We start from the raw sequence: 24,818 nt of genomic DNA on the forward strand, positions 1-24,818 counted from the left end.
TGTGGCCTTCTTGTGGCATAGCTGGAGCTGGTGTGAGCTAGGGGTCCAGGGTTCACTGAGGTGCCAGGCCAGTTAGGGCGCCTGGGTTGTCCACTGGTCCCTGCTGTCAAGGTATAGGGGGAGCGCAGATTGTGTCCAGCAGCCCCTCCTACCTGGAGAGAATTTCAGCAGCTTCCTCCACTTGATTGAGTTCTAGGGCTGGCTCTTTTATATGCTCATTATTCTTTTAAACCCTGGCTTTTTTGTTTTTCTTTTCTTTTTTTTTTTTTTCTGTGCCTTGCCACAACCAGAGCTGGTGTGGCCTAGGGGACTTGGCCTTGTTGAAGGTCAATCAGGTTAGGGTGTGCTGACCCTGCTCCAGTATGCACTTTCAACATGGGGTGGGGGTGGGCGCATAAATTATGTCATTTTCCAGTCCCTTTGACCCAGAGAGTTCTAGTAGCTTCTCCATTTGATAGAGTTCCAGGGTTGGCTCTTTTATAAACCAGTTGCAGCTTTTTTTTTTCTTTTTCCTGTGCCTAAGGACAAAGGAATCTCTCCTGTGTCCCTCAATACTATCCCTCCCCACTGCAGTTTGCAGTGTTAAAGGTGGGTGTTCCCTTTGTTAGCATTTCTCCATCTCTCTTGCTTTTCTTTTTTTTACTCTTCTCCCTTTCCTTGTGTATAATTGGGTAGTACTGTGAAATTCCATAGTTGTAAAAATAAAAGTGAAATACCCCAATGTCAGTATATATTCATCAGGTATGTGAAATAAATGACAAAATAGCCCTATATTACAATAAATTACTTTCCTCATATACTTTTTCCTTATGGGTGCTTTCTGAATAAATTAACAACTGATTTTCTTCCCTTTTCTCAAACTTAACAATTAATTTTATTGATTAAATTGGCTCTAATGACTCACTATGAAAATAACAGCCCTCCAAAATAACTGTATCATGTCCAGCATTTATTTTCATTCTTCTTGACATTAAAACAAAAAAAGCATTCTAATTCAGATTGATGCATTTCAATCTTAACACAAGTATTATATAATGTTCACGGTCTTCATGGATCCTTTTGGATTATATGAGGTAAAAACCACAATTGCATTCATCCTTGTTTAGTCCTAAAATAGCCAGGAGATTACCTAGAAAGGATAATTCTGGTTCTTAACTGTCAAGCAAATAAGGTGAATCTCATTACCCCATTCTTTTAGGTACCTCAGTGGTGGCATTAGACAATCTGCAGCAGTCTCCACACCTACCCTACATTAATGGCCACCCAGCTCCGTATACATGTGTCTAGAATGCACACTCACAGTCTCTGGTTGGCATTCACAAAGCCACAGCCCACCAAGTTCTGTTCAATACCTCATGTACTCCCCTACCCTATTTCTCCTCACAAGAACCTTTACCCCCAACAAGTCTAAAAACACCCAACATGCTAGTACTAAAGGGAAAAATTTTTGCATTCTCTCTTCAGGATTACAAATTTTCTTAATTTTCATTTATTCTGATACGGCTGATTTGCTAAGCAAAAATGAAGTTGATTATGATATCTTTTGCCACCAAGATTGCATGTGAAAAATAACAGAGAAAAAGACTACCCTTTTCCTTTGAAAACACCTTAATGATTTTTAATAGACATTTATGGTTACCTTGGAGGAAAAGAATCCACCAAACTGTAGTTACAGCAGACAAAATTTTCTGTTTTCCCCTCCAGCTCATAGTCCCAAGGGGTGGATTGGGGGGAGTATATTAGTTTCATCGTTGTTGCTCAAAGGATGGATGGAACTTCAGTGTGCTATTCTTGTATCCCATTACTGCTGGCCTCACCGCTTCATTGCAAGGGTTGAGGACCTACCTACCCCTTTCAAGGATGTTTTTAAAGAGTCTAGGGTTTAGACAGCTGTAATTACTTTGAACACTGAATAACCTGTGGAAGAGGATTAGGATAAAAATAGATGAAAATGTTAAATATTCTTACCTGCCTCTTTCTGCAGCCCAACAATTATTTTTCTACTTTCTCCTCCTTTTCATCCATCCAATATATTGGGGTGAAGAGGGAAGGACAAGAATAAGAGAAAGATGGAACTAAAAATGTATATATAATATGCTAATTTCTGAAAATTTCATGTCTATATGGGTTGTTTATATAGATACCTGACCTCAAAAAAGTCCACCAAGAATTGTTCCAAGTAAAAGCTATTTAAAGAGAGGTGTAGATGTTTCTGTTACAATGGACACACACACACACACACACACACACGCGCACACACAAACACCCATATATATACAATGCATGTGTGTGTTCTACGACAAAGTGAAAGAAGTGGAAGGAGGCATATCTGGCTGTTTATAATATATTACATCAGGAGGATGAAAGTGCATATGGGGATGATGAGTAATGTTTTAACATGTTTGTGCATAACTTCATTTAAGACTTGAAGCATGTATTATTTTTAATCTGAGAAATATCAATTAACTGAGAAAAAAGTAATCACTTGAGAATCACTTGGGTGTCAAGATTATAATTTTTACTTCATTTATATTCACACTTATTGATTAGATTATACTTCATGATATAATTTTTACTTTCCAGTAATTTTTACTATTTCAAAATTAATTGAAACCTATCAATATTTACAGAAGATAAGCCCTGCTGAAAACATGCATAGAGATAATTTGTTTCAGGATGGCAGACAAGTGAGACTTTTCTGTAGTAGCATACTCAATTTCCTGTAATATAATCATCTTCTTTGAAGGATTTTGTAGTGTAAGTGCCTAAATCAAAATTTCATTCATAGTTTTTAAATTCAAAATTCCTTTGGCAAAGGTGACAAAATTCAGCATATTTTGAAACTAATTTTGAAACTAATTTTGACCCTTAAACTACATTCCTTCCCATTACTTTTCTCATATTAGCTGAGATGATTACATGACTTTGACCTATACTTTAACAAAATTGATCTTTAGTAATAAATAAGTAAATAAACAAAAAAAATCAGTGATATATTTATGTACTTACTGAAAGGAAGATTATTTCCTGTTATTTTCATAGGTAAACTTTCAACTGAATCTGTTTTTATTTTTCCTTTTATCCATCACATTTATACCTGTTTCTGAAAAAGAATTAACATCAAAATTTTTTCAGTATAAACTCCTCAAAGAAACATCAAAGAAGAGGCCATGCGATATTCCCATTTGTTCACCACCAGGTTTTATATATATAAATCTATAAATACATATGCATAGCTAAATATAAAAAAGATATAGATAGGTAAGAGGTGCACAGGGAGGATACATAGTACTTCCCCATATGGTTTGTATTTTCTCCCTTTTTTTTTATTCCCAGTACAGTGAATGTATACTGTTATATTAGTTTCAGTTGTACAATAGAGTGATTCAACAATTCTATACATTATTCGGTGCCTATCATAAGGGCACAAATAATTCCCTTCACCAATTTCTGTATCCTTCCCACACACTTCCCTCTAGTAAACAACCACCAGTTGCTTTTCCTCATTTAAGAGTCTGTTTTTGTCTTTTTCCTTTATTCCTTTGTTTTGTTTTTCAAATGCCACATGAATGCAATCATATGATATTTTTCTTCCTCTGTCTTATTTCAGTTAGCATTATTCCCTCGAGGTACATACATGTTGTTGCAAATGGCAAGATTTCATTCTTTCTTAAGGCTGAGTAATGTTCCTGTGTGTGCGTATGTATCTTGTTTATCCATTCATCTATGGATGGACAATTGGGTTGTTTCCATAATTTGGCTATTGTAAATAATGCTACAGTAAACATAGGGTTGCCTATATTTTTTCAAATTAGTGTTTTCATATTCTTTGGGTAAATAATCAGTAGTAAGATTATTGGATCCTATGGTAATTCTATTTTTAATTTTTTGAAGAAATGCCATACTGTTTTTCATAGTGGTTGAACCAATCTGCATTCCCATCAACAGTGAACAGGAGTTCCTTTTTCTCCACATCCTTGCCAACTATTTCTTGTATTTTTTTTAATTTTAGCCATTCTGACAAGTGTGAGGTGATACCTCATTGTGGTTTTCATTTGCATTTCCCTGATGATTAGTGATGCTGTGTATCTTTTCATGTGTCCATGGACTGCCTGTATGTCTTTTTTGAAGAAGTGTCTGTTAATGTCTTCTCCCCACCTTTAAACTGGATTATTGTGTTTTTGGTGTTGAGTTGTAGAAGTTATTTATATATTTTGGATACTAACCTTTTATCAGATAGATCATTTGTAAATTTCATCTTCCATTCAGTAGGTTGCCTTTTTGTTTCATTGGGTTTCCTTTGCTTTATAGAAGCTTTTTATTTTAATGTAATCCCAGTAGCTTATTTTTGGTTTTGTTTCTCTTGCCTGCACTTTACCTAGAAAAGACTCAATGACCAATGTGAAAGAAATCACTGTCATTGTTTTCTTTATGAATCTTATGGTTTCAAGTCTAAAATTTAGGTCCTTAATCTATTTTGACTTTATTTTTATGTATGCTGTAAGAAAGTGGTCCAGTTTTCCTAGCATTATTTGTTGACTTCTTTTTCCCATTACATATTATTGCCTCCTTTGTTAGAGATTAATTCACCATATAACTGTGGGTTTATTTCTGAGCTCTCTATTCTGTTACACTGATCTATGTATCTGTTTTTGTGGCAGTAACATACTGTTTAGATTACTACCCTTTGTAGTATATCTTGAAATTTGTAATTGTGATACCACCAGTTTTTTTGTTTGTTTGTTTTTTCTTTCTCAAGGTCACTCTATTTAGGGTCTTTTGTGGTTCAACACAAATTTTAGGATTGTTTGTCCTAGTTGTGTGAAAAATGATGTTGGTATTTTCAGAGGGATTGCCTTAAATCTGTATATTGCTTTGGGTAGAATGGACACTTGAACATTTGTTCTCCCAATCCATGATCATGGAATAGCATTCCACTTGTTTGTGTCATCTTCAATTTCTTTCATCAAAGTTTTAATAGCTTGCAAAATTCAGGTGGCACCTGACTGGCTCAGGTGGTAGAGTATGTGACTCTTGATCTCAAGGTTGTAAGTTCAAGCCCCATGTTTGGTGTAGAGGTTACTTATGAACAAGCAAACAACAACAAAAACAAAGTACAAATATTTCACCTCATTAGTTAAGTTTCTTTCTAGGTATTTTATTATTTTTGGTGTAATTGTAAATGGGATTGTATTCTTAATTTCTCTTTGCTACTTCATTATTAGTGTGTAGAAATGCAACAGATTACTGCTTATTGATTTTGTATCCAATGACCTTACACAACTCAGTTATCAGTTCTAAGGGTTTTTTTTTTTTTTGTTTTGTTTTGTTTTTTTGGGTGGAATCTTCAGGACTTTCTGTGGATACTATCATGTCATCTGAAAATAGTGAAAGTTTCAATTCTTCCTTACCAATATGAATGCCTTTTATTTCTTTTTCTTATTGATTGCTGGGCTTGGACTTCCACTACCGTGTTGTATAAAACTGATGATGTGTTTTGTTCCTGATCCTAGGAGAAAAGCTCTGGTTTTCACCGCTGAGTATAATGTTAGCTATGGGTGTTTTTACATATGATCTTTATTATGTTATGTTCAGATATATTCCCTCTAAATGTAGATGGTTGAGCGCTTTTATCATGAATGTTGTACTTGGTCAAATGATTTTTCTGCCTCTGTTGAGATGTGCATATGGTTTTTAACCATTCTCTTGCTGATGTGATGTATCACATTGATTGGTGAATAATGAATCATCCTTGCATCCCAAAAATAAATCCCATTTGATTGTGGTGAATGATTTTTTTAATGTATTGTTGGATTCACTTTGGAAGTATTTTGTTGAGGATTTTTGCATCTTTGTTTATCAGAAATGTGGACCTGTAGATCTGTGTCTTTATAGTGTCTTTATCTGATATCAGGGTAATACTGGCCTTATAGAATTAATTTGAAAGGTTTCCTTCCTCTTCTCTTTTTGAAATAGTTTTAGAAGAATAGGTATTAACTTTACTTTAAATGTTTGACAGAATTTACCTTTGAAGCCATCTGGTCTTGGACTATCCTGATTCATTCTGGGGAGGTTATTTGTTTCTAGGAATTCATCTGTTCCTTCTATGTAGACCAATTTGTTGGCAAACAATTTTTAATAACAAATATTCTTATAATCCTTAGTGCTTCTGTCATATTGGTTAATTTTCTGCTTTCATTTCTGATATTGCTTGAGTTCTCCCTCTCTCTCTTTTTGATTAGATTGGCTAATAATCGTTTATCAATTTTATTGACAAATCAGCTGCTGGTTTCATTGATCTGTTCTATTATTTTTGTTTGTTTTTTAGTTTCTATTTTTTTAAAATTCTGTTCTAATCTTTGTTATTTCCTTCCTTCTACTAGTTGTGTGTTTTCTTTGTTCTTTTTCTAGATCTATTAGAAATAAGGTTAGGTTGTTTATTTGAGATTCTTTTTGCTTCTTGAGGTAGGCCTTTCTCTGAAAACAACTTTTGCTGTGCCCTAAAGATTTTGGACCACTGTGTTTCATTTTAATTTGTCTCCATGTATTTTTTTTTTATTTCCTCTTTGCCCTTTTGGTTTACCCATTAATTGTTTAGTAGTATGTTATTTAAACCCCATGTATTTGTGTTCTTTTCAGATTTTCTTCTTGGTGTCCATTTCTACTTTAATATTGTTGTGGTCCAAATTTCACATGGTGTGACTTCAATTTCTTGAATTTGTTGAGACTTGTTTTGTGGCTTAATATGGGATCTATTCTGGAAATGTGCCCTTGAAAGAATGTGTTTTCTTCTGTTTTAAGATGGGATGTTCTGAGTATATTTGTTAGATCCATCTAGTCCAGTGTGTCATTAAAAGCCACCATTTCCTTGCTGATTTTCTGTCTGGATGATCTGTCCATTGATACAAGTGGGGTGTTAAAGTGCCTTATTATTATTGTACTATTGATTACTTCCTTTGTGTTAATAGCTGCTTTAAATACATGGGTACTTTCATGTTGGGTGCATAAATATTTACAATCATTATATCTTCTTGTTGGATTTTTCCCTTTACATACTATCCTTTTTTGTCTTCTGTTGCAGTCTTTATTTTATAGTCAATTTTCTCTGATACAAGTATTGCTATCCCAGATTTCTTTTCACTCACATTTTGCATGACAAAAGCTTTCCCATTCCTTCACTTTCAATGTGCATGCATCTTTAGGTCTGAATTGAGTATCTTGTATGCAGCATATAGATGGGTCTTGCTTTTTTATCCATTCTGTCAAACTTGTGTGTTTTGATTGGAGCATTTAGTCCATTTACATTCAAAGTAATTATTGATAGGTACTTATTACCCTTCTGTTACTTGTTTTATGGTTGTTTTATAGTTCTTCCTCTGTTCCTTCTCTTGCTATCTTCTCTCATGCTTTGCTGGCTTTCTTTAGTTGTTTGTTTGGATTCCTTTATCTTTACTCATGTATCTATAACCAGTTTTTGATTTGTGTTTACCAATAGGTTTATATATAACACTGATGCATATAGCAGACTGTATTCAGTTGATGGTCACTTTAGGTTTGAACCCATTGTAAAAGCACTAACTTTTTACTCATCTCCTCCACACATTTTAGGTATATGGTGTCATTCATGCTTTACATTCTTTCATTTTGTGAATCCATTGATGGATTTTTATTAATATACTTAATTTTATTGCTTTTGTGCTTTCTACTTTTCTAACTGCTGCTTATAGTCTTTCTTTTCAACTCAAAGAGTCCGAATTTAATATATCTTGTAAAACTGGTTTAGTGTTGATGAACTCCTTTAACTTTTGTTTGTCTGGAAAACTCTTCATCTACTTGGCGTGATAGCCCTGATGGTTAAAGTATTCTTGGTTTTAGGGCTTGTTTTTTTGTTTTGTTTTTTTGTTTTTTTTCCTTTCAGCACTTTGAATATGCCACGTCCCTTCTGGCCTGCAAAATTTCTGCTAAAAAGTCATCTGATAGCTTATGGGGTTTCCTTTGTAAGTACCTATTTTCTTTTCTCTTGCTGCTTTTAGAATTTTCTTTATCACTACTTTTGCCAGTTTATTATGTATCTTGATGTGAAGCTCCTTGGGTTGATTTTGTTGCAGGTTCTCTGTGCCTCCTGGATCTGGTTTTGTTTCCTTCCCCAGATTAGGGAAGTTTTCAGCTATTACTTATTTATATAGATGTTCTTCTCCCTTTTCTCTTTTTCTTCTAGGATCTCAATAATGTGAATAGTATTACACATGATGGTGTTGCTGAGTTCCCTTAATCTATCTCACTTTTTTTCTCCTGTTCAGCTTCATTGCTTTCTATTACTCTGTCTTCCAGGTCGCTAATCCATTATTTTGCTTCCACTAGTCTACAATTTATTCTCTCAGGTGTATTTTTAATTTCACATATTAATTCATCTCTCATTGGTTCTTTTATGTTTTCTATCCCTTTGTTGAAGGTGGCACTGAGATTCTCTACTCTTTTCCTCAAGTTTAGTATCTTTATGGCCATTATTCTGAATTCTTTATGAGGCATATTATCTCCATTTCGTTTAGCTCTCTTGCTGAGATTTTGTTCAGTTCTTTCATATGGGACATATTTCTCACATTTTGTCTAACTCACTTTGAGTCTGTTTCTATGTGTTAGAAAATTCAGATACATCTCCTTCTCTTGAAAGTACTGGCTTTATTAAAAAGAACCCCTATAGAGCTTTATAGTACAATGTCCCCCATTCATGAGAACCTGATGCTTCAGAAGTGTATCTGATATGTTATATGCTTCCTACCAATATGTCTGAACCACATTTACTTTCATTCCAGTTGCCTGCAATGGTTCTCTTTTCTTGCTATGCACAGGAGTTGATCCTTCTGTTTAAGGGCCAGTCTAGGGTCTCCTTGGGCTTCAGTTGGATCAGACTGGGCATTTGCCAGAGCTGTGGTATCACCCTGGTGCTGTCCCCACAGCAGCTTTCATTGGTGGGCAGAGCCTGAATCCAGAGCAGATGTCTGCCCCCAGCCTACGGCTGTGACCACAAAACTGGTATGTTTTGTTTTCTTTTTCCCTCCCCACAGTGCAGGACTTTGAAGTGGTGCTGGTACCTGTCTGTGCTGCTTGCACAGTGCACGCTTTGGTACAGCTTTGGATGGACTCCAGTCAAGTGCATGTTGAAAGGGGCAGGTCCACAGGAGAACACAGTGGGAAGGGAGGGACATCAGTTTTAGCAAGGTTTGTACAAGTTGGCTGTAGGAGGAGACCTGAAGTTGCTTTGGAAACTCCTGCCAGCACCAGTTTGGAGGGAGGAGGTGGGTACAGAGAAAAATGCAGGGACAAGGTGAGTGGTATTAGCAAGGTTAGCACTGGTCAGCTGTGGGAGGGGACCTGTGGCTGCTTTGGAAAACTGCTGAGTGAGTGGGGGTAGAACCACTAACTAGGTCGTGAGTGTTCAAGCTGTGCTGGTTCATGGAGGTATCACTGTTATCTAGGCAGGGGATGGTACAAGGAAATGGTGCCACCAGTTCTTTTGTTTTTGGAGTAGTCTCCCAGATCCCTGTCCCTCCAGCAAATGTTCTGAGATTAGTAAACAAATCTCCTTACCATATACCCCAGTGTTTTTCAAACTGCTGCTTCTATGTTGTATCTCAGGGAGGTTGTTATGCCGTCCCTTTAAGGGCAGGGACTGAGTTTCCTATAGCCCTCTGGCTCTCCCAAAGCCAAACCCACTAATTTATTTACTTATTTTAAATTTATTTACTTTGGAGAGAAAGTGTGAGTGAGGTGGGGGGGGGGGGGGGGGAGGGAATCCCAAGCAGGCTCTGCACTGTCACGCAGAGCCTGATGTGGCACATGATCTCACAAACTGTAACATCATGACCTGAGCCAAAATCAAGACTTAGACACTTAACAAAGTGAGCCATCCAGGTGCCCCAAAACAAAATGATTTTTAAAGTTTCAGATGTCGAGCCCCAGTGATTGTTAAAAAACTCATGAAGTTAAGCCTATCTAGTTTTCAAAGCCAAATTTTAAATGGATTCCTCTTCCCAGTGAAGGTCTCCTGTCTGGGTGTCTGTTGTGTTCCTCTCCCCTCTCCACACCAGCATCCGTCCCTCCCACATACATTCATGGATCAGTTTGGCTTCCAACCTGATCTCTGCCCTTCCTACCCTCTTCAAAATGACCTTTTCTCTACATTTAGCTGTGGAGAGTCTGTTCTGACAGTCTTTGGGTCATTCTCTGGGTTATTTACATTGATATGTTGTTACCTACATGTATCTGTGGGATGAAGTGAGCTTAGGATCTTCCTACTCTGCCATCTTACCCAGAAGTCTCTCCAGTATTTTTTTGAACTGGTATTCCAAGGTACTTCCCACTGGAATTTATCTTAAAAGACACATTCAAGCAGACACTTGTCAGATGTATTATTTGCAAATTTCTTCTCCCACTCAGTAACTTGCCCTTTTGTTGATGGTTTCCTTTGCTGAGCAAAAGCTTTTTAATTTTTGTATAGTCCCAATAGTTTAATTTTGCTTTTGTTTCCCTTGCCTGAGGAGATTTATCCAGAAGAATGTTGCTAAGGTCAATGCAAAGAAATTATTGCTTATGTTTTCCTCAAGGAGTTTTATGGTTTCAGGTCTCACAACTAGGTCTTTAATCCATTTTGAGTTTATTTTTGTGTATGGTGTAAGAAAGTGTTCAATTTCATTCTTTTGCTTTTAACTGTTCAGTTTTCCCAGCACCATTTATTGAAGAGACTGTCTTTTCCGCATGTATATTCTTGCCTCCTTTTTCAAAGACTTCTTGACCACATAAACATGGGTTTATTTCTGGGCTGTCTATTCTTTTCCATTCATCTATGTATTTTTGTGCCAGTACCATACTGTTTTGATTACTACTTCTTTGTAGTACATCTTGAAATCTGGGATTGTGATACCTGCAGCATTGTTCTGTTTTAAGACTGCTTTGGACATTCAGGGTCTCTTGTGGTTTCATATATATTTTAGTATTATTCTAGTTCTGTGAAGGAAAAATGGCATTCTAATGGACTTCCTTGAATCAGTAAGCTTTCTATATTGAAAGAAGCTACTGCTTTTGTGAAGGAATTGCCATTAAGCCTTCAAATTCTAGGGGCGCCTGGGTGGCTCAGTTGGTTAAGTGTCCAACTCTTGGTATTGGCCCAGGTCATAATCTCATGGTTCATGAGTTTGAGCCCCATATCGAGCTCTGTGCTGACAGCAAGGAGCCTGCTCAGGATCCTCTGCCTCCCTCTCTCTTTTACCCTCCCCAGCTTGCTCTCTCTCCAAATAAATAAACATTAAAAAGCATTCAAGTTTTCAAATTCAAAAAGATTGAGGGAAAATACAGTAACTGTGTACTGAAGAAGCATTGCTTGTAACACACAGCTTTAAAGCACAGAACATTCAAAAGCTACTTTTTAATCCTGTTTTGTGGCATGTACCATGAACTTGGCAGAAAATTCAACCAAACATAAATACAAATAATCATTTCTATTCTGATATTTTTGGGAAAAAATGAGTATGTAAGTTTTCACACTTCCATGCAAACACATTTATACCAGAAAAAAAAAATGACATACTTACTGCTTAAGAATAAACCTTATTTCCCTTTGATGTACAAACTAATCCCATTTCTGAACATTCAGAAAGCCACCCATAAAAGAAATACTCCCCGTGTTCTAGGTTTCATTATGACATCCCTAAATAAAGCAAAGTTAATTAAATCCTAGTAGTAGTATAGGTATATCCAATGAGATTATTTACCTGATTTCAAATCTATGTACTTGGAGGATCATCCTGATTTTTGGGATAAATATTCTCTCCGATATGTAAATCTTCAATTTGAATATTCCCATCAGTATTGGAAAACAGAAATCCATTCACTACTGAAAAGAGTGCTAGCTTTAAGGTTTGAGACAAATGATCAATAAAGTAATATTGGATTGGACACTGGTAAAAATCAAGTAACTTTTTTTGTTTTTAATTTACATCCAAGTTAGCATATAGTACAACAATGATTTCAGGACTAGATTCCTTAATTCCCCTTACCCATTTAGCCCATCCCCCTCCCTCAGCCCCTCCAGCAACCCTGTGTTTGTTCTCCATATTTAAGAGTCTTTTATATTTTGTCCCCTTCCCTGTTCTTATATTATTTTTACTTCCCTTCCCTTATGTTCATCTGTTTTGTATCTTAAGGTCCTCATATGAGTGAAGTCATATGATATTTGTCTTTCTCTGGCTAATTTCACTTAGCCTAATACCCTCCAGTTCCATCCGTGTAGCTGCAAATGGCAAGATTTCATTCTTTTTGATTGCCGAGTAATACTCCATTCTTTATATATACCACATCTTCTTTATCCATTCATCTGCTGATGGACATTTGGGCTCTTTCCATACTTTGGCTGTTGTTGATAGTGCTGCTATAAACATTGGGGTGCATGTGCCCCTTCAAAACAGCACACCTGTATCACTTAAATACCTGGTAGTTCAATTGCTGGGTTGTAGGGTAGTTCTATTTTTAATTTTTTGAGGACCTTCCATACTGTTTTCCAGAGTGGCTGCACCAGTTTGCATTCCCACCAGCAGTGCAAAAGAGATCCTCTTTCTCCGCATCCTCGCCAACATCTGTCATTGCCTGAGTTGTTAATTTTAGCCATTTTCACTGGAGTAAATGGTATCTCATTATGGTTTTACTTTGTATTTCCCTATGATGAGTGATGTTGAGCATCTTTTCATGTGTCTGTTTGCCATTTGGATGTCTTCTTTGGAAGTGTCTATTCATTCTTTTGCCCATTTCTTCACTGGATTATTTTTGTTTTGGGTGTTGAGTTTGATTAAGTTCTTTATAGATTTTGGATACTAACCCTTTATCTGATATGTCGTTTGCAAATATCTTCTCCCATTCTGTCACTTGCCTTTTAGTTTTCCTGATTGTTTCCTTCGCTGTGCAGAAGCTTTTTATTTTGATGAAGTCCCAATAGGTCATTTTTGCTTTGGTTTCTCTTGGCTCTGGAGACATGTTGAGTAAGAAGTTGCTGTGGCTGAATCAAAGAGGTTTTGTCTGATTTCTCCTCTAGAATTTTTATGGCATCTTGTCTATGTTTAGGTCTTTCATCCATTTTGAGTTTATTTTTGTGTATGGTGTAAGAAAGTGGTTCAGGTTCATTTTTCTGCATATCACTGTCCAGTTTTCCCAGCACCATTTGCTGAAGAGACTGTCTTTATTCCATTGGGTATTCTTTCCTGCTTTGTCAAAGATTAGTTGGCCATACGTTTATGGGTCCATTTCTTGGATCTCTATTCTGTTCCACTGATCTGAGTGTCTGTTTTTGTGCCAGTACCATACTGTCTTGATGATTACAGCTTTGTAATACATCTTCAAGTCCGGGATTGTGATGCCTCCAGCTTCGGTTTTCTTTTTTGGGATTGCTTTAGCTATTCAGGTTCTTTTCTGGTTCCATACAAATTTTAGGGCTGTTTATGCTAGCTCCGTGAAGAATGCTGGTGTTATTTTGATAGGGATTGCAAAAATCAAGTCACACTTTTGAAAACAACAAAGGAGAATGTGAAAGCTGAGCTCCTATCTTATAAATAAAATCAAGAAGGTGATAAATATATATTTTTAATTTATTGATTTATTTTGAGAGAGAGAGGCTCAGGTAGGCTCCATGCTGTCAGTGCAGAGCCTGATGTGGGGATCAATTTCATGAACCATGAGATCATGACCTAAACTGAGATCGAGCCAGATGCTTAACTGACTGAGCCACCCAGCTACCCCAAGGAGGTAATAAGTAGTTTTATGAAAGTCATCTTACACAATTATGAAAACAGAAAAATTTTGCTTTTGCTTTGGTTTAATATTTTTGGTTTCTTATCAAAGTTACTCATACTCCCTTGTACGATTATTGACATTCATCATTTTATTCCATGATAGTACTGCTAAACTATGTTTCCACTTATTTTTTTTTTAACTTAAGTTTTTATCTTATTTTCAGTTGTGGACAAGGATGGAAAGGAAATCGATGCCACATCAAGGTTAACCCTTCTCCTGCAGATTTCATATACCCTCAGAATAGTAGGTGACATTGTGACTAAATATTTCCTTCAATTTGGAATTTGTAATGGTTTTCACTACATATTTATCTTTTTAATTGGTTTGAAATTCCAGACATATGGACTTTCCTGGGCATTGGATCAGCTTTCTTGATGATTCATATTACAGTTGCAGTCTTGTGTTTTCTTGCAAACAGAAAAGGACCAGTCAGGTAAGCCTTTGATTACTGAGTAAAAGGTACTGTGGTAAAACAATTTTCTGAAACATTTCATTTGCTCTATTTTTCTTTTACTCCATTTTATATGCAGGTAACTTTGTGTTTCTATACTTTATGGATTTTTTTTTCTTTCTGGGCATAATGTAGGAGCTCCTTAATAATAATCATTTTTTTTTCAGTAAAAAGCCTTAAGTTTACTTTTCACATTATGTTAAAAGCAGTTTAGATAATGACATGAAAGGGAAAGTGGCATTCTGCACAGATTAAAAGACATGAGTGTCCCACTTGCTGGTGATGCCTGGGGAACTGCACAACAGATATTTTCTTGGCTCTCCCAGTGAACTCTTAACATCAGTGTTTCAGGCTAAGACTCCCATGGTCCAAGTAATATACAGAACAGAGACCAACAGCTGCCGCACCTAAAGGAACTAATGCAAAACCAAGAAGACCCCAATTGGAAGGAGAGCCTGGGAAGACAGCAGAGAAAGAGGATCCTAAGTCCACCTCCTCCCATGGATATACTTACATAATAGCCACATCAGTACAACTAACTCAGAAAATGACCCAAAGAATGGCAGAAGAGGCCCCATGCAGTTAATTCTAGAGCAGAGGCCACATTAAAAATGGCAGAAAGGACAGAAAACAGTCAGGAACCAAACTCCCGCAAGATTAACCACAAACAGGAGGGATACCACAATCACAAAGCAGGTAGATGAACAGACCTCACAATAGGCACCCCAGATATGGTGGTCCTGCACTGGAAACACAAGCCCCCATAATATTTGACTTTGAAAACCAGTGGGGCTTAACTATTGGAGTTTTTATAACCAGCAGAGCTTAAAATTGGGTGCTTTAAAAATCAGCAGGCTCTACTCTGGAAGAGCTAGAGGACAGTATGAAACTGACTCCACACCCTTAAAGACAGAGTGTAACAAACACCCCTCCAAAATATACAGCATAGAAGCAGCAGTTTAAAAAGTACCTGGGGTATGCATAAAGTAGGTATCTTTACTAATCTCAGAATGGATGTTGGAAGGGCAGGGATCATCAGGAGACTTATCCAAGAAAATAAGAGCCAGAAGGTGACATTTTTCCCCCCTGACATCTTAGACAACCAGACACCTTCAAGAATGAGTATGAACACTCTTTACCTAGCTTTCTAACACTACATACCCTGCCCCAGTGTCCTCCTATGGATATGCCTCATCATACCTGCACAACTGGGCAGGAGTCACGCCAAAGCAGCGACTGTCAAGTCTCATTCTACAAGTAGCCCTGCTAGGAACCGGTAACACTTTCCACTTACCTTGCTAACACCACACACCCTGTGTTCTACTGAAGACTCACTCCATTCAACCTGCTCCACTGGGGTGGAGTCTCTCCATAGCTTCTGATGAATATCACCCTGCAAACAACACAACTGTGAACAGCACCACTCCGAAGTGACTCCTGCTCTGGGGAGAAGGGAAAATAACCACACACATCAATCCCACTGCAGCTCTAGCAGGGCACTGTGGGCAGATATCTACTCAGACTGCCAACACCACCCACCAACACAAACCTCACAGGGGACAGCACAAGGAAAAAGCCCTGTAGTTCAGGGTAACTGCAACCCTAAAAGATAGGGGGCAGAGATTTTGTCTCACTGAAGACCCCACTCACCAATGAAAAGCTCTCAGGGGACAATGCAGGGAGAGTGTCCTGCAATCTCATGATTCCACAGCCCCAGAAAATGGGCTGATGGCAGGCATTTGGTCTAACCCAAGTTCATGTCCAGGACAGACTCAGATTAGCCTCTTAACAGCACAAGGACCAAATCCTACCCACAAAAGAGAAAGGGGGCCACTGCAGCTGAATGGACAGAAGGCAAATGAGGCTCAGCCACAACAGTGGGGCATATGCAATACACAGGTCACCTCTATAGTCACTGGCTCTGGTGAACAGGAGACAGTGCTGTACAAAGCGCCACAGGACCTCTTCTTCATCAGGCCCCAATTTCAAGTCAGAATATAACTGACTTTCCTATTACATAATAAGAAGTATAAAGACTTAGACAAAATGAGGAGATGGAAGAATAGATCACAAATGAGAGAAGAGGACAAAATGACAACAGAAGAGCTAAAGAAATGGAGATAAGCAATATACCTGATAGAGGTGGTCATAAAGATACTGGATGAGAGAAGAGAGTGGAGGATCTCACTGACACCTTCAACAAAGAGACAGAAAACCTAAAATAAGCAAACAACCAATCAGAAATGAAGAACTAAATAACTGAAATTAAAATACGCTATAGGGAGGGGTGCGTGTGTGGCTCAGTCGGTTGAGTGTTGGACTCTTCGTTTCAGCTCAGGTCATGATCTCACAGTTCCTGGGATTGAGCCCCACGTTGTTGTCCATGCTGACATCACAGAGCCTGCTTGGGATTCTCTCTCTTTCTCTGCCCTCCCCCACTCACTCAGTCTCTCAAAATAAATAAACAAACATTTAAAACTACATATAGGAAATAAATAGTAAACTAAAGAGGAAGCAGAAGAATGGATCAGCAGCCTGGAGGACAGCAACCAGCTGAAAAGCAATAAGAAAAATAATAATAAAAATGGAGAATAGATTAAAGGAACTCAGGATCATTATCAAGTGTAATAACAATCACATTATAGGGATCTTAGAAGGAGAACAGAATGAAAAGAGGGGAGAAAATGTATTTAAGGAAATAATAGCTGAAAACTTCCCTAATCTGGGGAAGGAAACAAATCCAAATCTAGGAGGTACAGAGAGACCCCAACAAAATCAACTCAAGGAGGTTCACACCAAGACATATAATAATTAGAATGGCAAAAAGTAGTGATAAAAAGTGAATCTTAAGAACAGCAAGAGAAAAGAAAACAGGCACCTACAAGGGAAACCCATCAGGCTGTCAGCTGATTTTTTTCATCAGAAACTTTGCAGGCCAGAAAGGAGGGAGATGGATCTATTCAGAGTGCTGAAAGGGAAAGAACCTGCAACTAAAAATATTCTACCCAGCAAGGCTATCATTCAAAATACAAACAGAAACAAAGAGTTCACAGACACAAGTTAAAAATGTTCATCACCACTAAATCAGTCATACAAGAAATGTTAAAATGGACTGTGAGTGGAAAGAAAAGGCTATAAACAGAAGAAAATATGAAAAAAACCTGGCATAAGCAAATAAAAACAAGAAAAGTACCAGATTTGAGGCACCTGGCTGGCTCAGTGGGAAGAGCATATGACTCTTGATCTCAGGGTCATGAGTTTGAGCTCTGTATACACTGTGTGTAGAGATTAAATAAATTTAAAAATAAAGTGAAATAAAATACGTACATGTACTAGATATGTACATATGATACAAATACAGAGATAAAACAGAAGAACAGTGAAATCAATTATATGTATAAACATCAGTTAAGGGATTCACAAATAAAAGGATATATAAAATATACACATAAAACTTGGAGGGGGGTAAAAATCTGGTGCTTTTAGAATGGATCCCAATTTAAGCAACCACCAATCTAATGTAGATTGCTGTATGCGTAAGATGTTATATATAACCAAATGGTAACCACAAATCACAAATCTATAGCAGATACACAAAAAAAATAAAAAGGAAGGAAGACAAGTATATCATTAAAGAAGGCCAGAGCACCACAAGGGAAGAGAGCAAGCAAAGAAAGAAACAGGGAAGAACTACACAAACAACCATAAAACAAGTTACAAAATGTCAGTAAAGACATACCTATTGATAATTACTTTGAATGTAAATGGAATAATAACTCCAATCAAAAGACATAAGAGTGACTGGATTAAAAAGCAAGACCTATATACATGCTGCCTACAAGAGACTTACTTCAGACCTAAAGACACATGCAGATTGAAAGCAAAGGGATGTAAAAACATTTACCATGCAAATGCAAGCACTAAAAAAAATTGGGTAACTGTACCTGATATTAGATAAAATAGACCTTAAGCAACAACTGTAACAAGAGACAACAACATTAGCTAGTTAATGATAAAGGGAGTAATCCAACAAGAGAATAAAACAATTGTAAAAATGTACGTACCCAGGGTGCCTGGTTGACTCATTCAGTTAAGCATCCTACTTCAGCTCAGGTCATGATCTCACAGTCCATGAGTTCGAGCCCTGCGTCAGGGCTCTGTGCTGACAACTCAGAGCCTGGAGCCTGCTTTGGATTCTATGTCTCCCTCTCTCTCTACCCGCCCCCCCCCCCCCCCCCGCCCCCTGCTCATGCTGTCTCTCTCTCAAAAATGAATGTTAAAATTTTTTTTTAAATAATAAAAAATGTATGTACCCAACACAGAAGTACCTAATACATAAAGCAACTATTGAAAGATATTAAAGAAAAAAACTTACCATAATAAAATAATATTAGGGGACTTTAATACCCCATTTATATCAATGGATAGATCATCCAGACAGAAAATCAACATACAAACAGTGGCTTTGAATGACACATTGGGCTAGATGGATCTAATAAGTATATTCAGAACATTCTATCCCAAAACAAAAAAACAAATATTGTTTTCAAGGGCACATGGGACATTCTCCAGAACAGATCACATGTTAGGCCACAAAATAAGTCCCAACAATTTCAAAAGAACTGAAATCATATCATGCCTCTTCTCTGACCACAATGGTATGAATGTATAAATCAATCACAAAAAAATCTGGAAAGAACACAAATACATGGAAGCTAAATAACATGCTACTAAACCAATAAATCAAATAAAAATCAACAAGTACATTGATACAAATGTAAATGAAAACCCAACAGGCCAAAATATTTTGGATGCAGCAAAAGCTGTTCTAAAAGGGAAGTTTATAGCAACAGAGGTCTACCTCAAGAATAAAAGTCTCAAATAAGCAACAACCTTACACCTAAAGAGCAAGAAAAACAAAGCCCAAAGCCAGTAGAAGGAATAAATTAATAAAGATGACAGCAGAACTAAGTGAAAGACCAAGAAAACAAGAGAACACATCAATTAAACCAGGTACTGTTTTTTGAAAAGATTAACAAAACTGATATACTTTGATCCAGACTCTGCCAATAGAGACAGGACTCAAATATATAAAAGCAAAATGAAGAGGAGAAATAACTGAAACCACAGAAATACAAAGAATTATAGCAATTATGAAAAATTATATGCCAACAAATTGGACACCTAGAAGAAATGGATAAATTCCTAGGAACATGTAACCATCAAATCTGAATCAGGAAGAAATACAAAATTTGAACAGATCAATTACTACCAAATAAATTGATTCAATAATCAAAAAAAAAAAAAAAAAAATTCCCAGCAAACAAAAGTCCAGGACCAGATGGCTTCAAAGGTGAATTCTACCAAACATTTAATGAAAAGTTAATACCTAGTCTTCTCAAAGTATTCCAAAAAATAGAAGATGAAAAAAAGATTTCTATTCATTGGACAAAGCCAGCATTACCCTCATAACAAGACCAGCTAAAGGCACTACAAAAAAACCAAACTACAGGCCAGTCTCTCTGATGACATAGGTTTAAAAATCCTCAACAAATATTAGCAAATCAAATCCAACAATACCTCTAAAAATGCATTTACCATGATCCAGTGGGCTTTATTCCAGAGATAACTGCGGTTCAGTATTTACAAATCAATCAATATGATCTATCACATTAACAAGAGAAAGAATAATAACCATAGGATTATCTCAATAAATGCAGAAAAACCATTTGACAAAGCATGACACTGACTCATGATAAACACTCAAGAAAATGGGTTTAGAGGAACATACCCCAACATAATAAAGGCCATATATGAAAAAAACCCCACAATTTACAACATACTCAATGGTGAAAAACTGAGAGCTTGTCCCATTAGATAAGGAATAAGACAAGGATGTCCACTCTCACCACTTTTATTCAATAGAGTACTGGAAATCCTAGCCATAGCAATCAGACAGGAAAAAGAAATAAAAGGCATCCAAATTTGTAATGAAGAAGTAAAAGGTTCAATATTTGCAGATGACAGGATACTATCTATAGAAAACCCTAAATACTCCACCAAAAACTAATAGAAGTGATAAATTAATTCAGTAAAGTTACAAGATACATACTTAACATTTGGAAATCGACTGCATTTCTATACACTAATAATGAAGTAGCAGAAAGGGAAATTAATAAAATAATCCTGTTTATAACTGCACCAAAAATAATAAAATACCAAGAATAAACTTAACCAAAGTGAAAGATCCTTACTCTGAAACCTCTTTTAACACATTCATGAATGAAATTAAAGATCACAGAAACAAATGGAATGACATTCCAAGCTCATGAACTGGGAGAACCAACACTGTTAAAATGTCCATACTACCCAAGTAATCTATAGTTTTAAAGCAATCACTATCAAAATACCAATATCATTTTTCATGGAACTAGAACACATAATCCTAAAATTTATATGGTGCTACAAAAGACCCCAAATAGCCGAAGTCATCTTGAAAACAGAAGAAAACTGGAGGTATCACAATCCCAGATATCAAGATAAACTACAAAGCTGTAGTAATCAAAACAGTATGCTACTGGCATAAAAACAGACACATAGATCAACAGAATAGAGAGCCCAAAAGTAAACCCATTCTTATATGGTCAATTAATCTACAACAAAAGTAGACAAGAGGATACAGTGGGAAAAAGAACATCTCTTCAATAAATGGTGCTGGGAAAACTGGACAGTTATATGCAAAAGAAAGAAATTGACCACACCAAAAACAAACAAAAAAGACAACCTCAAAATGGACTGAAAATCTAAATGTGACACCTGAAACCAACAAATTCATACAAGAAAACATAGGCAGTAATCCTTGAAGACAGCCATTGAAACATTTTTCTAGATATGTCTCTTCAGGCAAGAGAAACAAAAGTAAAATTAAACTATTGGAACTATACCATAAAAAAGGCTTTTGCACTGCAAAGGAAACAGCTGACAAAATAAGGCAACTTACTGAATAGAAGATATCTGCAAACGATATATGTGATAAAGGGTTAATATCCAAGTAAATAAAGAACTTCTATAAATCAACACCCAAACAACAATCTACTTAGTAATGGGCAGGGGATCTGACCATTTAGGTCCTCAGTGTCAGGTCATGACATTTTACCAAAGGAGACACAGATGGCCAACAGACACGTGAAAAGATGTTCAACATCACTAATCATAAGTGAAATGCAGATGGAAATCACAATGAGATATCACCTTATAGCTGTCAGAATAGTTAAAATTAAAAAAAGACAAAAAATAACAAGTGTTGGTGAGGATGAGGAGAATGAGGAACCTTCATACACTGCAGGTGGTAATGCATGTTGGTGCAGCCACTCTACAGTATGGAGGTTCGTCGAAAAAAATGAAAAATAGCACTACCATCTGATCCAGTAATCCCACTACTGAGTATTTACCCAGTAAAGGTATATGCATCTTTATGTTTACTGCAGCATTATTTACAATAGCCAAATTATGAAAGCAACCCAAGTGTCCATCATAGACGGACAGTATTCTGTCCACACACACAATGGCATATTTCTCAGCTGTAAGGAAGAAGTAAATCTTCCCATTTGCAACAACACGGATGGATCTATAGGGTATAATGCTAAGTGATAGAAGTTTGTCAGAGAAAGACAAATACCATATGATTTCACTCATATGTGTAATTTTATAAACAAAACAAAGAAAAAGGAAACAAAAAATCAGACTCATACAGAGAACAAACTGGTGGTTGTCGCAGGGAGGTGGGTGGGCAATGGGTGAAATAGATAAAATGGAAGAAGAGTACACTTATCCTAATAAGCACTGAGAAATGTGTAGAACTTTTTGATTCATTATAATATATACCTGAAACTTAATATAAGGCTGTATGTTTTGCATAATTGAATTCAAAATCAAATCAAAACAAAACAAAACAAAACAAAAAACCAAGAAGAGCTTACAATCTACAGTGCCACTGAGGACCCTGGGAGTTCTTACCCAATACCCATCTATCCACCCATATGGGATACAGGTCACCTCGATAATGAAAGTGATTGACTTTTCCATGAACTGAGCAAGATAAGGACTCAGAATTAGATTTAGTGAAATTTTAAGAAATTAAAGAAAAATATATCATCTCTTGCATGCCAGAATTTGCGATCAAAGATTTAGATTTGCAGCAACACCAATGTGTCACAGAATACTGGATAACTGCATTTGCGTTGGTGCCAACTTGTATGACTCCTACTTGATGAATTCTTCTCAGATCTCCAGCCTGCAATCATGGTAATTAGCAGGCACCAATCTTGACATCATCAATTAAGGAAGTTATTACAGAATTATGGTGTTCATCAGAAAAAAGAGATATGACATTTTCAATCTATTACTATCAAGAAGATCTTACTCATCTATTAATTCTTTAATTTCTTATGTGCCTAAAATATACCAGACAAAATGGATACAAACATGAATGAGAAACAGTCTGGACTTAAAGGAATTTGTAATCTAGTGAGAAAGATATACACAAAGCTATTAAATGAAATACTGACTTTGTGCTAGAATGCACACTTATATTAGGGTTCTCCAGAGTTCCAGAAATAATTAGATGAGTACTGTAATGTTTCTCTTTGTGTGTGTATATGTACATCTTTAAATATCTTAATATATTAACATATATAATATAGGACATTAATACATAAACATATTAATACATTTTAATAGAATAAGATATATTAAGATAAACATATTTCTATAAGATATGTTCATTTATATCATACTTATATAAAAATATACTTATGAAATAATCTTTTAAGTGTATTAATATAATTTGGAATACTAATATATGAAACAGATTTATCTTAAAAAATTCTCTCATGTGATCATGGGGGCTGCCAAGCATGAAACTTGTAGGGCAGGCTGGTAAGTCGGAAATTCATGTAAGAGTTGATGGTGCCAGCTTGAGTCCAAAATCTGTCAGGCAACTATCAGACTAGAAACAAATATAGGTTTCTATATTTGTAGAATATAGAATTTGTAGCCCTGAGGCAGAGTTCCTTCTTTGGAAACCTCAATCTTTGCTGTTAAAGTCTTCAAATGATTAAACAAGGTCCACCCACATTATGGAAGTAATCTGCTTTACTTAAACTTGGCTGATTGAAAATGTTAATCATACCTAAAAAGACCTTCATGGCAACATCCAGACCAGTGTTTGGATAAACAATTGGGCATTACAGACTAGCCAGGCTGACATATAAAATTAAACATCACAATATGTATAAGTTCTCATATTAACACAACCCATGAGAACATTCAAAAAGCAGCCTAAATTTCACTCCTACAGATGTGTGTTGGACAGCCTGTATAACTGGGGCTATGGAGACATCTCTCAAGCAAATTCCGTTGGCATTATGCCACAGCCTGACAGCCATTTCTCCTTTTCTTTCCCATTTCTGTCCTTCAGTTTTATACTTTCCCTTTGTCCTTGTTCTTCATACTCTTTCTTCAAGGAACTCTATTTCTGTGTTCCCTTCATCTGTTTCTTTGTTCATTCTCTTTTTTCTTTTTTTTTAAACATTTATTTTTAGGAGAGAGACACACACAGAGTGCAAGCGGGGCAGGGCACACGAGAGAGGGAGACACAGAATGTGAAGCTGGCTCCAGGCTCTGAGCTGTCAGCACACAGCCCAATGTGGGGCTGGAACCCAGGAGCGGTGAGATCATGACCTGAGCCAAAGCTGGACACTTAACCCACTGAGCCACCCAGGAGCCCTTGTTCATTCTCTCTTAACCTTTCCTCTGCTTTTTTTTTTTTTTTTTTTTTTTTTTTTCAACTTCTGGTCTCTTTTCTCCTTCTTTCCAAACCTTATTAATGCTCCTCTTGCCTCTATATCTGCTTCCCTTCCCCTTCTACACATTCTCCATGGAGATGTCATTCATTTCCAAGGCTTTATGCCGTCTATATGTTAATGGCTTCAAATCATCTTTCTCTTCCTGAAATTCTGTTCCAAGCTCCAGATCCATATTATGTTTCAACCATTTCCTACACTTCTACATAGACTTTTTTTTTCTAGATACATTGACTTTACACATCGTAAGACATTAGTATCCGTCATTTCCATATTCTGGAACCTAACTTTGAGGTCCCCCAAATAAAGGGTAACTTCATTATTTAAGCTGAAAAGCTTAGATATAATTGCCTTTATCACCCTGTCTGAACACATCGAACTCTTAGGTGACAATAATAACCCCTCTCACAGAAGAGTCACAAGAAATTCAGTGAAACTGGCTACATTCCGCAAATAAAAGGTCCACAGAACACACATTTTGAAGAACTTTCAAAGACTACTGATAATTGGGGTCAGATACAACCCACTGAGGCTTACTAATGGAAGAAGTAGAATCATTTATACTGCCATTACCCAATCTTTCATCTCTCTAGTCTACCATAAAGAAAGGACTGGAAAGAAGAGAGAAAGGCATTCTTGGAGTCATTGTCTTTGGGGTAGTGCAATAT

General features: G+C 36.6%; 1 protein-coding gene and 1 long non-coding RNA gene across 3 annotated transcripts in view; one reads left to right on the plus strand and one right to left on the minus strand.

The window, feature by feature from the left end:
- The window catches only part of MALRD1 (MAM and LDL receptor class A domain containing 1), a 776,428-nt gene that overhangs the window by 723,760 nt on the left and 27,850 nt on the right, over nt 1-24,818 (plus strand). For both annotated transcript variants that reach the window (XM_078450377.2, XM_078450378.2), the window contains exons 38-39: nt 14,000-14,079; nt 14,173-14,269. In XM_078450377.2, the coding sequence (XP_078306503.2) occupies nt 14,000-14,079; nt 14,173-14,269 (177 nt within the window). The remainder of the gene's footprint in view (nt 1-13,999; nt 14,080-14,172; nt 14,270-24,818) is intronic.
- Nucleotides 1,969-18,507, minus strand: LOC144616972 (uncharacterized). The gene is made up of 4 exons (XR_013556954.2): nt 16,421-18,507; nt 15,582-15,680; nt 3,010-3,103; nt 1,969-2,013 (listed from the first exon to the last, which is right to left on the minus strand). It is a non-coding gene; the product is annotated as an uncharacterized LOC144616972 (long non-coding RNA).

This window comes from Panthera onca, chromosome B4, assembly GCF_046562875.1.
Source record: "Panthera onca isolate mPanOnc1 chromosome B4, mPanOnc1 haplotype 2, whole genome shotgun sequence".
In the NCBI taxonomy this organism is placed as follows: domain Eukaryota; kingdom Metazoa; phylum Chordata; class Mammalia; order Carnivora; family Felidae; genus Panthera; species Panthera onca.